The following is a 16,595-nucleotide window of genomic DNA, read 5'->3' as shown; positions in this document are numbered from 1 at the left end:
TCTCACTAGACCTGCTTGATCCAAACCTTGAAGAAGTAGAAAGAATACCAAAAGTGGAAACAGAAGCCACTAACTAGGGGAAGCCGTGGTTCCCCACCTCACATCTGCTGGAGTCAGAGAGATACTGAGGATATGGGGAGGGTGCACCTGCTTATATGCCAGCACCCTCCGAAGTTTGCTCTGACTCCATCTGCTGGACGGGGGACATAACCCACCGTCTGGACTGATCCTGGTACGTACAGGGAAAGATCGATACTTCACGCATACCCAGCATAGCTCTCTGCTTCAATGGCAGGGGAGAAAGATCGATACTTCACGCATACCCAGCATAGCTCTCTGCTTCAATGGCAGGGGAGAAAGATCGATACTTCACGCATATCCAGCATAGCTCTCTGCTTCAACGGCAGTGGGAAGGAAGAAAAGTGGATCTATATACAGACAACAACCAACAAGGACTGAATTACATAGTCTGGGTAAACAAATAAGCATGGGTGTAGCTTGCTTATTGTGGCGGTTACTACCCCTAACTAATTAAGCTAGATATTCACTTAGATGAAGTTCCAACACTGCTCTCTACATTAATGGTGGGGGGTGGAAGGGAAATAGAACCAAAAGGTTACTAAGAGCCAAGACTAACAGAAGTATGAGGAAAAAAAAAAGTGCAAAGCTTACTGGGCAGACTGGATGGCCCGTTTGGTCTTCTTCTGCCGTCATTTCTATGTTTCTATGTTTACTTTATCTTCCCTTTATAAGTCTACTTATTTTAGATGACATGTTGGACCATGATGTACTGTGCAATAAATGGTCACAGGAATTACAGATACAATTACTCATAAAGATTTTTATTGATTGTTTTGCTCATTTGTATAAGCTTTTGAATAATGTACAGCTGCATGAAACACAATTTAAATTTCTAAACAGAGCATTCATCTCACAATGCCAAGCTTTTTTAGCACATATCTCGGATTTGGACATCTGTATAAAGTGCTCTACAGAAGTTGGAAACCTTGGACATTCTTTCTGGTCTTGTTCTAAAACACAGCTTTTCAGGAGAAGGGTTTATGCATATCTGGAATGGATTATTTCACAGTCATTGGTCTTTAATGTTTCTTCTGTATTGTTTGGAGGTATTCACTCATTGTCTCTCTGTTCTGCATCTTAGAAGTTATGGATTAAGAAAGTGTTCTGGTTGGCAAGGCTCACTCAATTGCATTTTTTGAGACCATCATTCATTCCATTGATTACCTGCTGAGAAATAAAATACATAACCTATTAGTTATGGAGTGAATGTCTAGTAAATCATTTTACCCCCAAGAGGAAGAAAGTGATTTACCCAAGGGAAGTCTTGCCTAACAAATCTGCTTCATTTTTTTGAAGGGTTAATAAACATGTGGATAAAGGTGAACTAGTAGATGTAGGGGTAGATTTTCAAAGGGGTACGTGCGTACCCCCGAAAACCTACCCCAAACCCCCCCCTGTGCGCGCCGAGCCTATTTTGCATAGTCTCGGTGGCGTGCACAAGCCCCGGGACGCGTGTAAGTCCCAGGGCTTGCATGGAGGGGGCGTGCCGGGAGTGACGCGGCGTTTCGGGGGTGTGACGCGGCGTTTTGGGGGCGGTGCCGTGGGCATGGTTTCGGCCCAGGGCGTTCCGGGGGCATGGCCGCGGCCTACGGACCAGCCCCCGGACCGGAACATGGAGCGCGGCAGCCGGCCCGGCGCGCGCAAAGTTACGCCTGCTTCAAGCAGGCGTAACTTTGCTGACAAAGGTAGGGGGAGGGGGTTAGATAGGGCTGGGGGGGTGGGTTAGGTAGGGGAAGGGAAGGTGTGGGGGGGTGGAAGGAAAGTTCCCTCCGATGCCGCTCCGATTTCGGAGTGGCCTCGGAGGGAACGGAGACAGGCTGCGCGGCTCGGCGCGCGCAGGCTGCAGATTTTGGGCAGCCTTGCGCGCGCCGACCCCAGATTTTAATGGATACCCGCGGCTACACGCGTATCTATTAAAAATCCCACGTACTCTTGTTCGCGCCTGGTGCATGAACAAAAGTACGCGTGTGCGCAGATTTATAAAATCTGCCCCGTAGTGTATTTGGATTTTCAGAAGGCGCTTGACAAATCCCTTATAAGAGGCTTCTAAGAAAACTAAAAGTCATGGGATAGGAGGCGATGTCCTCTCGTAGATTACAAACTGGTTAAAAGACAGGAACCAGAGTGTAGGATTAAATGGTCAATTTTCTCAGTGGAAAAGGGTAAACAGTGGAGTGCCTCAGGGATCTGTACTTGGATCGGTGCTTTTCAATATATATATATAAATGATCTGGAAAGGAATATGACGAGTGAGGTTATCAAATTTGTGGATGATACAAAATTATTCAGAGTAGTTAAATAGCAAGCTGATTGTGATACATTACAGGAGGACCTTGCAAGACTGGAAGATTAGGCATCCAAATGGCAGATGAAATTTAATGTGGACAAGTGCAAGTTGTTGCATATAGGGAAAAATAACCCTTGCTGTAGTTACACAATGTTAGGTTCCATTTTAGGAGCTACCACCCAGGAAAAAGATCTAGGCATCATAGTGGATAATACTTTAAAATTGTCAGCTCAGTGTGCTGCAGCAGTCAAAAAAGCAAAAAGAACATTAGAAATTATTAGGAAGGGAATGGTTAATAAAACAGAAAATGTCATAATGCCTCTATATCGCTCCATGGTGAGACCGCACCTTGAATACTGTGTATAATTCTGGTCGCCGCATCTCAAAAAAGATATAGTTGTGATGGAGAAGGTACAGAAAAGGGCAACCAAAATGATAAAGGGGATGGAACAGCTCCCCTATGTAGAAAGGCTGAAGGTTGGGGCTGTTCAGCTTGGAGAAGAGACTGCTGAGGGGGGATATGATACTAAATTGGAACGATACAGAGAAGATTAGCATGGCCCCTGCGTAACGATGACAAGCAAATTCGTGAAGCTTTTTTTTTTTTTAATTGGCAACAAGATAAATTTAATTGGCAACAAGATAAATTGGTATTTCCTGGCATGTAGTCAGATGGACTCAGTACAAATGGGATAGTATCCGCGTACTAGCAGTTGGAGACGGATCTGACGTCAGCACGGGGTATATAGCCCCACAGGAAGCGTAGCTATTCAGTAATTTCCGTTCTCCAAAGCAGTTTGGAGTGCCTGCACGCTAGTTGAGCGTGCTTTCCAAGACTACTTTAATTTTTCTCTTTTCTTATCATTCTAGATTCTACGTTGTTTTTCCTCTCTTCAACCTTAGAGCCCCGCGCTCCTGCGGTAGATACCCGAGGGTTCCTCCCCCAGTTGAGCTCCCGGGGTGATTGCCGTGCTCCCCGGCGGTGGAAGTCCTCGGTCCTGCCGAAGCGCGGCAGTGACACAGCCCCGGGCAAGGTTCGGGTGCGGCATACGAGGCCCTCGGTCCCAGCGTGGATGAGGGTAGCGGTTGCATATCCTCAATTGCGGCGGTGAGGAGGTCCCTCCCCCCGCGGCCGGAGACCGCCTGCGTTCCAACCGGGAAGCGCCGAAGCTCGTACGGTGTACATCTCTTCCTACGGGTCTCCGAAGCGCAGAGGATTGGCGGCGTGGCACGCCGTGGAGGACACCATTTTGGGGCCTTGTTCAGGTATTCCGCGCCCGTGATAGGCGCGGCTTTCTTCCTCCTTGGTTACTGTGGATGCCACTGAGCGTATATCGCTAGCCGCATATTGCTGACTGCATATTGCTGACAGCCTATTGTATGCCATTGAGCGTATATTTGCTGACTACATATTACTGAAAGCCTATTGAAGGCCATTGAGCGTATATTTGCTGACTGCATATTACTGAAAGCCTATTGACGGCCATTGAGCGTATATTGCTAATTGCATATTGCTGAAAGCCTATTACATGCCATTGAGCGTATATTGCTGGCTGCATATTACTGAAAGCCTATTGAAGACCATTGAGCGTATATTGCTGACTGCATATTACTGAAAGTCTATTGAAGGCCATTGCGCGTATATTACTGAATGCGTATTGCTGAACGCCTATTGAATGCCATTGAGTGTATATTACTGATTGCATATTGCTGAACGCCTACTGCATGCCATTGAGCGTATATTGCTGGTTGCATATTGCTGAAGGACCTATGGAATGCTATTAAGCGTATATTGCTAACTGCATATTGATAAGTGCCTATTGCATACCATTGCGCGGGTCTCTTGGCCGCCTATGTTGTATTAAGCGCCTTTTGCCGCCGCATACTATTATTGAGCGCCTGTTGTATTAAGCGCCTTTTGCCGCCGCATACTTTTATTGAGCGCCTGTTGTATTAAGCGCCTTTTGCTGCCGCATACTATTATTAAGCGCCTGTTGTATTAGCGCCCTTTTGCTGCCGCATACTATATTGAGCGCCTGTTGTATTAAGCGCCTTTTGCCGCCGCATACTAATTATTAAGCGCCCCTGTTGTATTAAGCGCCTTTTGCTGCCGCATTACTATTCTTGAGCGCCGGTTGTTCCATGGATCAGAACACAGCAGCGTCTTCAGCGGCGGCGCCGCCTGCTTTCAGGCATTACTGCCCTTGGCCTCTGCTCTGCATGCCAGCTTCGGGCCACGCGCGAGTGATGAGCCAGACTCCCTATGTACTCAATGTGAGGAGGACAGTGCGACCCTCAGGCCAGGACCAGTCTCAGCCATGATTTGTTGACAGTTCCCCAGGGGCTACCCCAGATTTAGGGAGCGGTCTCGACCAATCAGGACTCCCGGGGGATCTTGTACCCCGCGATTCGAGGCTAGCTTCAATTTCCTGGGTGGATCTCTCTTTAAGGGAATCCATGCCTTCGTACAGATGCAAACGGCTTCCCGTCCAGGCCCTGTGGCTTCGGCTGTTCCTGTGGTCCCTGCGGTGGCTGCAACTGCGGCGGCTGCTGCGGCTGCTGCTGCAGTGGCGGCCTCCTGCGGAACTGTTCCTGGTCCCTCGCACTCTTATCGTGAGCGGGACCCTCCGCTGTTGGATAGTCCAGATCAGTCAGACCAGGAGGTTTCACCGGACGAGTCAGAGCTCCCGGACGAGGGGGACCTCCCCCGGGGATTGCGTCATATAGAACCATGAGGCGGTTCTTCTCCCTAAGGAGGACCCTCTCCGACCTGGTGTCTCAATGCCTGGCGGACTTGGATATTACAGGTCCCAGCGCTTCGGTACCCTCTGCGCAGAACCCCTGCTGGAAGGTCTTCGTCCTACAGCCCGCCACTTTCCATTCTTGCAAGCGGCACAACAATTGATCGATTTGGAATGGGCGGCTCCGAGCTGCTTCTTTTAAAGGGGGCCGGGCTTAAGGGGCATGTACCCATTGGCACCGGCTCTCCAGGACCTGCTGGCGTGCCCTCAGGTGGACGCCCTTGATTAGTGCTGTGTCAAGCGCACAACCATTCCTGTTGAAGGGGGGTACGGCCCTCAAGAAACATCGTGACCGCGGATGGACGCCATTCTAAAAAGACCTTTGAGGTTTCAGCTCTTTCTTTACGGATTGCGGCCTGCTGCACAGTGGTGACACGTGCTTGTTTGTCACAGGTCAGAAACAACGCTCCTGGTGGCTGACATGGAATCTGCTCTTTCATTCCTCACGGATGCAGCATCAGATTTGGTCAGGACCACAGCTAAGGGGATTTCGGTCCTCCGTAGCCGCCAGGAGGCAGCTCTGGATCCAGAAATGGTCAGCTGATGCGCCTTCCAAGACACGCCTCACCAGATTGCCCTTTAAGGGTTCCTTGCTGTTTGACAGTGACCTCGATAGACTGGCCAGTACTTGGGGCTGCCTCCCCTGTGCCTAGACTGCCGGAAGATCGGTCCAGAAGGGGCCAGCGCACCTTTCCAAGGCCCTCCAGGGGCAGGGAGTTCACAGCGCTTTGTTCCTTACAGGGGTCGATATCAAGCACCACGTTCTCAGGCCAGGAATCAGTCCTTTCGATCCAGGCAGCGCAAGAGGGGGCTGGTCCGGGCTCGGGGCCCGGCCGCGCCCCACAATGAGAATTCGCCGATTCATCCGGGGATGGAGCCATAGGGGCAGGTTTGAACCTCTTCTACCCCAGATGGGGTCGAGATCACGTCGGACCAGTGGGTCCTCGCCGTTGTCAGGGAAGGATATTATCTGGACTTTCATCATCTCCCTCCGGACAAGTTTGTGGAATCGTCATGTCCCGTACACAAGAAGGCAGCATTGGAAGCTACCTTGGCGAGGCTCCTGTCCTTGAAAGCCATCATCCCAGTACCTGCCTGGGAAATGAATTCTAGGACACTATTCCATTTATTTCATGGTACCCAAGAAAGGGGGTACCTTTCGGCCTGTCCTGGACCTCAAGTCAGTCAATCGATACTTACGGGTCCCAAGGTTTCGCATGGAGACTCTGCGCTCCGTCAAGGCCGCAGTACAGCCCGGAGAATTCCCTCACGGCATTAGACCTGTCAGAGGCATACCTGCATATCCCGATCCACCCGGATCATCAGCGCTACCTACGCTTCAAGGTTCTGGGACGCCACTTCCAGTTTCGGGCTCTGCCCTTCGGGTTGGCCACGTCTCCACGGACATTCACCAAGGTGGTCGTAGTGGTAGCAGCGGTGCTCAGGAGGGAAGGAATTCTGGTCCATCCCTACCTAGACGACTGGCTGATAAGGGCGAAATCACGAGAGGAGAGTCTTCGGACAACCGACAGGGTGATCGCCCTTCTGGAAAGCTTGGGCTGGGTAATCAACCTCAGCAAGAGCTGCCTACAGCCTTCCCAATCACTGGAATACCTGGGAGTACAGTTCGACACCCGGGCAGACACAGTCAGTCTCACAACCAAGAGAAAGATGAAACCTTCAGCAGCGTATCCAGTATTTGATGACAGCCAGTCGGCCCATAGCCTGGGATTATCTACAGGTTCTTTGTCTCATGGCATCCACCCTGGAAGTGGTACCTTGGGCGAGGGCTCATATGAGACCTCTACAACACGCCCTGCTCTCTCGCTGGAGTCCCCGTCTACGGAACTTTTCCACGCACCTACCTCTGCCAGCCAGAGTGCGGACCCAGTTGCGGTGGTGGTTGCAGTCCAACCACATGAGCAGGGGGTCGAAGATGTCCTCACCCACGTGGATCTTGCTCACCACAGATGCCAGCCTGAACGGCTGGGGAGCCACACTGCGAAGAACTCACCGCACAAGGGCGGTGGAACAGAGAAGAGTCAGCGTGGAAACATCAACCGTCTAGAGGCCCGGGCAGTCCGATTGGCCTGCCTTCAATTTGCTCACAGACTGAAGAACAGGGCAGAACACGGTGGCATACATCAACTGTCAGGGCGGAACCAGAAGCCGACAGGTATCTCTGGAGATCGCCCCCTCTGATGACTTGGGCAGAGGTGAATCTTCAGAACATCTCCACCGTCCACATTGCCGGGAAAGACAATACCACAGCGGACTTCCTCAGCAGAGAAAGCCTAAATCCGGGGGAGAGTGGCAGCTGTTGCCCACGGCCTTCCAGATGATTGTGGATCATGGGGGATTCCGGACATGGATTTACTGGCGGACAAGTCCAAACACTTCAAGTACCCAGATACTTCAGCAGCAAGCGCGACCCGTTCTCACACGGAATCGATGCCCTAGTTCAGCCATGGTCTCCTGGGACTCTGCTATATGCCTTTCCTCCGTGGCCTCTGCTGGGCGCCATTATCCACAAGATTCAGAATCACCGGGGGCCTAGTTCTTCTAGTGGCACCAGGACTGGCCAAGAAGACCCTGGTACGCAGACATGAGAAGACTACTGGCAGGGGAGCCTCTTCCCCTGCCTCCTCTCCGGGACCTTCTACGTCAAGGTCCCATCCTCCATGAGGATCCAGCTCAATTCTCTCTTACGGTCTGGCCCTTGAGAGGGCTAGACTGAAGAAAAGAGGTTACTTAGAGCCCGTGATTGATACACTCCTCCGAGCTTGCAAGTTTTCCACATCCCTCACCTACGTTCGCATCTGGAGGGTATTCGAAGCTTGGTGTGACACTCATGGCACCAATCCACATGCGACCACAATCCCTATTGTGTTGGATTTCCTGCAGGATGGACTTCAGAAGGGTCTCTCCCTCAGCTCCATCAAGGTTCAGGTGGCTGCGCTGTCTTGCTATGGTCCCAGGAGGGATGGCAAGACCATCGCCAAGCACCCAGATGTCTCTCGCTTCCTGCAAGGAGTCAAGCATATTCGTCCGCCACTGAAGTGGCCTGTGCCTTTGTAGAACCTCAACCTTGTTTTGGATTTCCTCGAGGTTCCACTTTCAGACCCCTTCGGGGCCTGTCTCTTTGTTCTCTAACCTGAAGATGGTGTTCTTGCTGGCTGTATGTTCAGCCCGCCGCATCTCAGAGCTTCAAGCATTGTCCTGCCGTGATCCCTTTCTCAGACTCACTCCTGAGGCTATCCATCTTCGTACGGTTCCCTCCTTTCTACCTAAGGTGGTTTTCACAGTTTCATCTTAATCAAACCATATCCTTGCCTACCACGGCGGGTTTGAAGAAATCTGAAGAAGGGCGTTATTACACCATCTCGACATTGCCAGATTGCTGCCCAGATATCTGGAAGTGACACATGAGTTACGAAAGACGGACCATCTGTTCGTCTTGCATAGCGGTAAGAGACAAGGTGAAGCGGCCTCTCGGCCCACCATCGCCCGCTGGATTAAAGAAGTTATCCGAGCAGCTTACGTGGAGGCGGGGAAAGTCTCCGCCTCTACAAGTCAAGGCTCATTCTACCAGAGCTCAAGCGGCATCCTGGGCGGAATCCAAGATGCTATCGCCTGCGGAAATATGTAAAGCAGCGACATGGTCCTCCCTCCATACCTTTTCCAGATTCTACCGTCTGGATGTCCAGGCCAGGGAGGACTCCGCATTTGCCAGGGCGGTATTACACGGTCCTCAGGCAGCCTCCCACCCAGGTGGGGAGTAAAGCTTTGGTACATCCCATTTGTACTGAGTCCATCTGGCTACACGCCAGGAAATGTTGAGATTACTACCTGATAATCTCCTTTTCCTTAGTGTAGACAGATGGACTCAGCATCCCGCCAGCTGCCTGCGTACATGGGTTTCCCCGATGCAAGGTAAGCCAGGTCCTCTCTTGCTATGCGAGGATGCACTATACCAGGTATCAACGCCTTCCGGTTCGGTCTGCTGGCGGTCTCCAGCTCCTATCAATCGGTCAGGGGAATCCTGTTTTCACTTTTTCACTGAGCGTCAGTACACACATCTATAACAGCTTTTGCAAGGAAGATTACTGAATAGCTACGCTTCCTGTGGGGCTATAGACCCCGTGCTGACGTCAGATCCATCTCCAACTGCTAGCACGCGGATACTATCGCATTTGTACTGAGTCCATCTGTCTACACTATGGAAAAGGAGATTATCAGGTAGTAATCTCAACAATTTGGTTGTTCCTTAGGTTTTATCAGATAAATTTAACAAAATGAGGACTATCCAATTTAACCATTGTGGAGCATTTATTCTCAGGGAAATCACTCTGGAAACTTAGGTCTTGCCCTAATTGCTTAGAACTGTCTTCTTTGAAAAAAGAGCTGGCTGAAGATACAGCTGAATTGGAAGCAATAAAGAAAGTTTCACCCACTTTATATAATTCAGGAGTTAATCCCACATTATCACATAAAACCAAAAGTCAAAACAAAAGGGGTTTACAGTGGGCTTAGGCAGGATAAGACCTGTGACCCACAGACACCAGTTCCTGACAGCTGTGCAGCCCACAAGATTACCCCCTCACTCACTTAGAGCATTAAGGAACTCAAAAGACAGAATTACCGTGGGCTCTGGTAGAATCAGACCTGTGATGCGGAGAAACACACTGTATCAAGTTACAAAAGTGCAAAAATCCTTCTCTGTATTAGTTATTGAAGAAGATCTGCGAAAGAGATTGAAGTGATATCCGAAAAGAAAGAAGAAACCCAATGCATACAGAAATGTCACCCCTGAAATACAAATAAAAATGCAAAGAAAAAAAGGGTGAAGTGGATAAGAAAATTCAACTAAATAAGACACTAAAGGAAGCCAAGAAAAGCTGTAATCAGAATGAGGAAAGCTATGGGGTAGATTTTAAACCCCTGCACACGTAAATCCTCCTGGATTTGCGCGCCCGGCAAAGCCTATTTTGCATAGGCCGCCGGCACGCACGTAAGTCCCGGGGCTTCTGTAAAAAGGGGCGGGAAGGGCGGGTCCGGGGCCGGGGGTGGGCCGGGAGGCGGGGTCCCGAGTCCCTCAGCACTGCGGCCTGTGCCATGGGATGCTGGGGCGGCGCGCGCAAGTTACGCCTGCTTCAAGCAGGCGTAACTGCCCAACAAAGGTAAGGGGGGGGGGGGATTTAGGGCAGGGGGGGTGGGGTAGATGTGGGGAAGGTGGGGGGGACGCGGAAGGAAAGATCCCTCCGAGGTTTGCTCCTGATTTCGGAGCGGCCTCGCAGGGAACGGAGGCAGGCTGCGCGGCTCGGTGCGCGCAGGCTGCCGATTTTGCGCAGTCTTGTGCGCGCCGACCCCGGATTTTATAAGATATGTGCGGCTACGCGCGTATCTTATAAAAATCTGGTGTACTTTTGTTCGCGCTGGTGGCGCGAACAAAAGTACGCACGCGCGTATGTTTTTAAAATCTACCTCTTACAGCACAAATGCTCGTAGTTTAGTGCCAATAAATCCCAGATCTGCAAGCCCTAATGATAGATTCGGACTTGGACATTGTTGCTGTCATGGAGACATGGTTCACGGATCTCATGATTGGGATACGGCAATACCTGGCTATTAACTTAAGGAAGGCCAGAAGAGCAGGAACAGGAAATGGGGAGGAGTGGCTCTTATGTCAAGAAACAATATCTACAATCTAACAATTCTTCTCCTGTGCTCAAATATTATTATCTTTTATTATATGGAGGATTATTGGGATAATGACCATCATATGTGTCTTATCACTGGCTCTAATTGAAAGCCTATAGTGAACACTATAGGCTTCAATGTGGTGTGGTTGCGACAGGCTATGAATATTCTATGAAGCCTTAAAGCACGATATCCAGTTTAATCACGGTCCATTCCTCACCCCAAGATTTTTCATATAGGCTCAGGATCGCTTGGCTGTATAGAATGTAGGATAGTGCACAAATCAAATCATAAAGTGCACAATATCTAAGCATATGAGCTGCAAGGAAGATGGGGCAAAGAAGAAGCACTATAGGCTGACCTAAAAAAAGATGATGGGGCTTCCGTTTCTATTGGAGTGGTTTACAGGTCTCCAAATCAAATGGAACAGCTTGACAAAGCTCTAGTTGAAGACATACAAAGATGGGAAAGAAGGGAGAAAGTGGTGACTGTTGGAGATTTTAATCTGCCGGATGTAGACTGGAGAATCCCTTGTGCAGAATCTAACAGTAGTAGAGAGATAGTGGATGCCCTGCAAGGGGCTCTGTTCAAACAAATGGTAATGGAACCCATGAGGGAGGGAGCTATACTCGAATTAGTTCTCACTAATGGAGATAATGTCTCTAATGTCCAGGTGGGTGCCTACCTCGCACCAGTGATCATCATACAGTATGGTTTCATATCACAAATAGGATATGGAGAAGTAGCACGAAGTCTCGCAGTTTTGCAGTTCAAAAACACAGGACTTTGATGAGATGGGAAGTACCTGGAGGAAGAACTGGAGGCTGGGAGAATGAGAGAGATATGGAACAATAGTGGACCAAAACTAAAAGGAGCAATTACCAAGGCAACTAATTTATATGTAGAAAAGTAAGAGAAGCAAGAGAAAAATGAGACCTATTGGTTCTCAAAGGAGGTGGCTGAAAAAATAAATGCTAAAAGAACAGCGTTCACAGAAATATAAGAATCCCAAAGAGAAGAACACAAGGAAGAATATTTAGTGGAACTGAGGGAGAGATGAAGGAAAGCAATCAAGAAAGCGAAAATTCAACATCTTTCAGATACATCAGTGAAGGGGAAAAGTCCAAAGTGGTATACTGAAATTGAAAGGTGAAAGGATCAATGGGTGGAGAAGATGAAGAAATGGCAGAATTATTAAACGAATACTTCAGTTCATTATTCAATAAAGAAGACCCCGGAGAAGGACCGACAGTAGTCAACAAGAAACTGAAGGGAAGCGGAATGGATGAAACTCCATTTACGGAAAGAGAATGTATGGGAAGAGCTAAGAAAACTGAAGGTGGACAAAGCCATGGGGCCCCTGATGAGTTTCATCCCAGGATACTGAGGGAAACTCAGAGATGTGCTGGCGGCTCCGCTGTGTGACCTGTTCAATAGCTCCCTTGAAACAGGAGTGGTGCCAAGTGATTGGAGAAGAGCAACAGTGGTCCCGCAGGACCGACAGTAGTCAACAAGAAACTGAAGGGAAGCGGAATGGATGAAACTCCATTTACGGAAGAGATGTATGGGAAGAGCTAAGAAAACTGAAGGTGGACAAAGCCATGGGGCCTGATGAGTTTCATCCCAGGATACTGAGGGAACTCAGAGATGTGCTGGCGGCTCCGCTGTGTGACCTGTTCAATAGCTCCCTTGAAACAGGAGTGGTGCCAAGTGATTGGAGAAGAGCAACAGTGGTCCCGCTTCACAGAGCGGGACCACTGTTGCTCTTCTCCAATCACTTGGCACCACTCCTGTTTCAAGGGAGCTATTGAACAGGTCACACAGCGGAGCCGCCAGCACATCTCTGAGTTCCCTCAGTATCCTGGGATGAAACTCATCAGGCCCCATGGCTTTGTCCACCTTCAGTTTTCTTAGCTCTTCCCATTTCTTCACAAGAGCGGGAGCAGACAAGAGGCTGGAAACTACAGGCCGGTTAGCCTCACCTCGGTGATGGGAAAGATATTGGAGTCACTGCTGAAGGAAAGAATTGTGAACTATCTACAAGCAGCAGAATTGATGTACCAGAGGCAGCATGGTTTCACCAAGGGAAGGTCCTGTCAGACAAATCTGATTGACTTTTTTGATTGGGTGATTAAGGAATTGGAACAAGGAAGAGTGCTCGTTGTCATCTACTTGGATTTTAGCAAAGCTTTTGATACGGTCCCGTACAGGAGGCTGGTGAATAAAATGAGAAGCTTAGGAGTAAGTGCCAAGGTAGTGGCCTGGATTGCAAACTGGTTGACAGACAGAAGACAATGTGTGACGGTAAATGGAACTTACTCTGAAGAGAGAGCGGTGTTAAGTGGAGTGCCGCAAGGATCGGTGTTGGGACCGGTCCTGTTCAATATCTTTGTGAGCAACATTGCGGACGGGATAGAAGGTAAGGTTTGACTTTTTGCGGATGACACTAAGATCTGCAACAGAGTGGACACACCGGAAGGATTGGAGAGAATGAGATGGGATTTAAGGAAGCTGGAAGAGTGGTCGAAGATATGGCAGCAGAGATTCAATGCCATGAAGTGCAGTCATGCATATCGGGTGTGGAAATCCGAAAAGAACAGTATTCGATTGGGGGGGGGGGGGGGGGTGAAGGCTGGTGTGCGTGGAGCAGGAGTTAGACCTTGGGGTGATAGTGCCTAACGATCCGAAGTCGGCGAAAGAATTTGACAAGGCGATAGCTAAAGCCAGAAGGATGCTGGGCTGCATAGAGAGAGGAATATCGAGCAAGAAAAGGGAAGTAATTATCCCCTTGCACAGGTCCTTGGTGAGGCCTCACCTAGAGTACTGTGCTTAGTTCTGGAGACCGTATTTCCGAAAGGACAGAGACAGGATGGAAGCGGTCCAGAGAAGGGCGACCAAAAGGTGGAGGGTCTTCATCGAATGACTTATGAGGAGAGATTGAAGAATCTAAATATGTACACCCTGGAGGAAAGGAGGAGCAGAGGTGATATGATATAGACTTTCAGATACTCGAAGGTTTTAATGATCTAAAGACAATGACAAGCCTTTTCCATTGGAAAAAAATCAGCAGAACCAGGGGTCATGATTTGAAACTCCAGGGAGGAAGACTCAGAACCAATGTCAGGAAGTATTTCTTCACGGAGAGGGTGGTGGATGCCTGGAACGCCCTTCTGGCGGAGAGTGGTGAAGAACAAAACTGTGAAGAACTTCAAAGGGGCGTGGGATAAATACTTTGGATCCATAAAGTCTAAAGGATGTGAATGAAGAGAAGAAGCATGGGGGTAGTTTGCGGGAATTACGGCTTCTACCTGGAGATTAATACCCTTATTCAATAAACATACTGTCAATGCAACTTCAGCATTGCTCTATGCTTCATCGGCAAGAGGAAATGTGGGAAAAAAAAGGATTTGCTTTCACAAAAAAACAGGGAGTAGCTTGCTTGTTGCGGCGGTTACTACCCCAACCAAATAAGTCTGATACTTCACTTCAGTGCATATCCAGCATAGCTCTCTCATTCAACGGCAGAGGGGAAAGACTGATACTTCACTTTCAGTGCATATCCAGCATAGCTCTCTGCTTCAACGGCAGGGGGGAAAGAGGAAAAGAGGATTTATATTCAGGCAACAACAACAAGGAATTAATTACATAGTCTGGGCAAACAAATAATTATGGGAGTAGCTTGCTTGTTACGGCGGTTACTACCCTGAATCAATTAAGCCTGATACTTCACTGGGAATACATATCCAGTGCAACGCACTGCTTCAACGACAGGGGGAATAAAGAAAAGAGGAATTATATTCAGACAACAACAAGGACTGAATGGAACAGGCTGGGTAACAAATAAGCATGGGAGTAACTTGCTTATTGCAGCAGTTGCTACCCCTGACTAATTGAGCTGGATGCTTTGCTTGGATGCAGCTCTAGAACTGCTCTCTACATCAATGGTGGGGGTGTAGGGAAACTGGAACCATGGGGTTGCTGATAGGGGCCAAGAGTAACAGATAAGTATGAGAAAAAAAAAAGTGTGAAAGCTTGCTGGGCAGACTGGATGGGCCGTTTGTTCTTCTTCTGCCGTCATTTCTATGTTTCAATGTTTCTTTTTTTTTCTTTATTCCTATTTACATAGACAAGATAAAGGGGGGGGGGAGTTAGGATGGGCTGGGGGCTTTGAAGGGGAAACCCCAATTCTTGCTAACAGGACAAGTAGCTAAGATGGCCTCTCTGACATCAGAAAAATGAACATTGGCCTGTATGGCTATCTACAGCCCAAATGCAGAGATGAAAAACTTTGCAGATGCTATATATGTGACCAGCTTGACAGATTTACAGGCCCCTGCCAGTCAGGAAGGCACCCTGTGACAGCAGAAGAAAACAAAAGGACAATTGGTGCTGTGTAAATATGTGCAGACAGAATATTAAAGGCCTCTTTTTATGACTCTGGGGCAATCTCCAAAGCAGAACTTATGTGTTCACTGTCAGATGTGAACAAATGGCAGTTTTCATGCTGACCCCTAGTTGAACTTGGAGAAAGAAACAAAGACCTCTGAAAAGAGCATAAAAACACAGGCTATCATAACCTTAATTCTGTATTCACCTGACTATGCATGAAGCTACTGAATTATGCATAGGTGAGCCCTTAAAAGCAGCAGGGAGCAAGTAATAGGGGTAGATCACTGCCCTTCAAGAAGAAGACCACCTATCTGAGTGTTACCAGCACTTCCCTGCACCTGGGCTGAGAGACATAATGACCCCTTTAGAGGCATCTGTGAGTAGCGGAGTTGATCGCAGCTCCAGATGACCATGCCAGCAAGGAGCCAATATTGAGAGTCCGGAGACAATTTCCCAGAGAGGAGACTTCGCTGCATTGGTGAGAAATGGGGGTTCCAAGCCCAGCCACTCTCAGAAGGTTAGGAAGTTGGGCTCTTTAGCCCTTGTACATAAGTCTGTGCTAAGGTGATGTGATGCTAGAATTAATGCTATAATCTGATAACCCAGATAATAAGCATATTTTATAACAATTTACTGTTTGTTTTCCTGAAAAAAGTGCAATACCTACTCACTAGGTAACTCAGGGATAAAGCATTGCTCTCAGACAAAGTTTGGTAATTCTCTGATTAGTTGGATCATTGGTAGAAGGAGGAGAGTAGGGCGTGAGTGAATTCTGACCAAATTTCCCTTACACGTTGAATAGGGTAACTGTACATTTTGTTTTGATTGTTTAAATTGCTCAAAGTACAACAGAAACAATTATAATCTATGCATTTTGTCTGTTATATTGTTGAACATTTAATAAAATAGACTGACTATATACTTGGTCTGGGGCTTCTCCAGAGGAACAGATCTAAACTGAGGATGTAGCTGTGACCCTCTCCAAAGATTACAACAGGGAAGAAGTAGGAGTAAGGTAGAAATTCTCAACCAGAGCCTCAGGAAGATTTTTGTAACACTGTTTTGAACTGTGGTGGGAACTTGCTTGGACCAGGAGGCAAACAGTGCCAGCAAAGAATCTCTGTGGGGCTCGGTGGATTCCTGTCTGCAGTAACAGGGGGATTTCTTCCTTGAGCTGATCAGGACATTGTGAGTAACTAATTTTGATAATGGAAAGGAAAAGAGGAGCAGACTAGGTCAAAGAAGATACTGTATAAAAAGAAAAATAGAACTGTTGCTGAGAGAAGATTTTAATAAACACCGTGATTTTTGTTTTTATTACTACTTCCTGTGCTATT

The 16,595-nt window shown here is 48.3% G+C and overlaps 1 protein-coding gene and 1 non-coding gene across 10 annotated transcripts in view; one reads left to right on the top strand and one right to left on the bottom strand.

Moving 5' to 3' along the window:
• Positions 1-821: 821 nt before the first annotated feature.
• Positions 822-16,595, bottom strand: part of INVS (inversin) — a 1,037,426-nt gene continuing 1,021,652 nt past the window's right edge. For 8 of the 9 annotated variants that reach the window (XM_029589897.1, XM_029589895.1, XM_029589896.1 and 5 more), the window contains one exon: positions 822-1,248. In XM_029589897.1, the coding sequence (XP_029445757.1) occupies positions 1,226-1,248 (23 nt within the window). In that variant the 3' untranslated portion in view covers positions 822-1,225. The remainder of the gene's footprint in view (positions 1,249-16,595) is intronic. The other variant, XM_029589900.1, reaches the window with a different exon arrangement.
• LOC115086362 lies at positions 2,873-2,976 on the top strand. Its single transcript, XR_003855246.1, has one exon. It is a non-coding gene; the product is annotated as a U6 spliceosomal RNA (small nuclear RNA).

This window comes from Rhinatrema bivittatum, chromosome 2 (genome assembly GCF_901001135.1).
Source record: "Rhinatrema bivittatum chromosome 2, aRhiBiv1.1, whole genome shotgun sequence".
In the NCBI taxonomy this organism is placed as follows: Eukaryota; Metazoa; Chordata; class Amphibia; order Gymnophiona; family Rhinatrematidae; genus Rhinatrema; species Rhinatrema bivittatum.
Note: the sequence above shows the minus strand (reverse complement) of the source record. Positions and strands in the feature narration are given on the sequence as shown.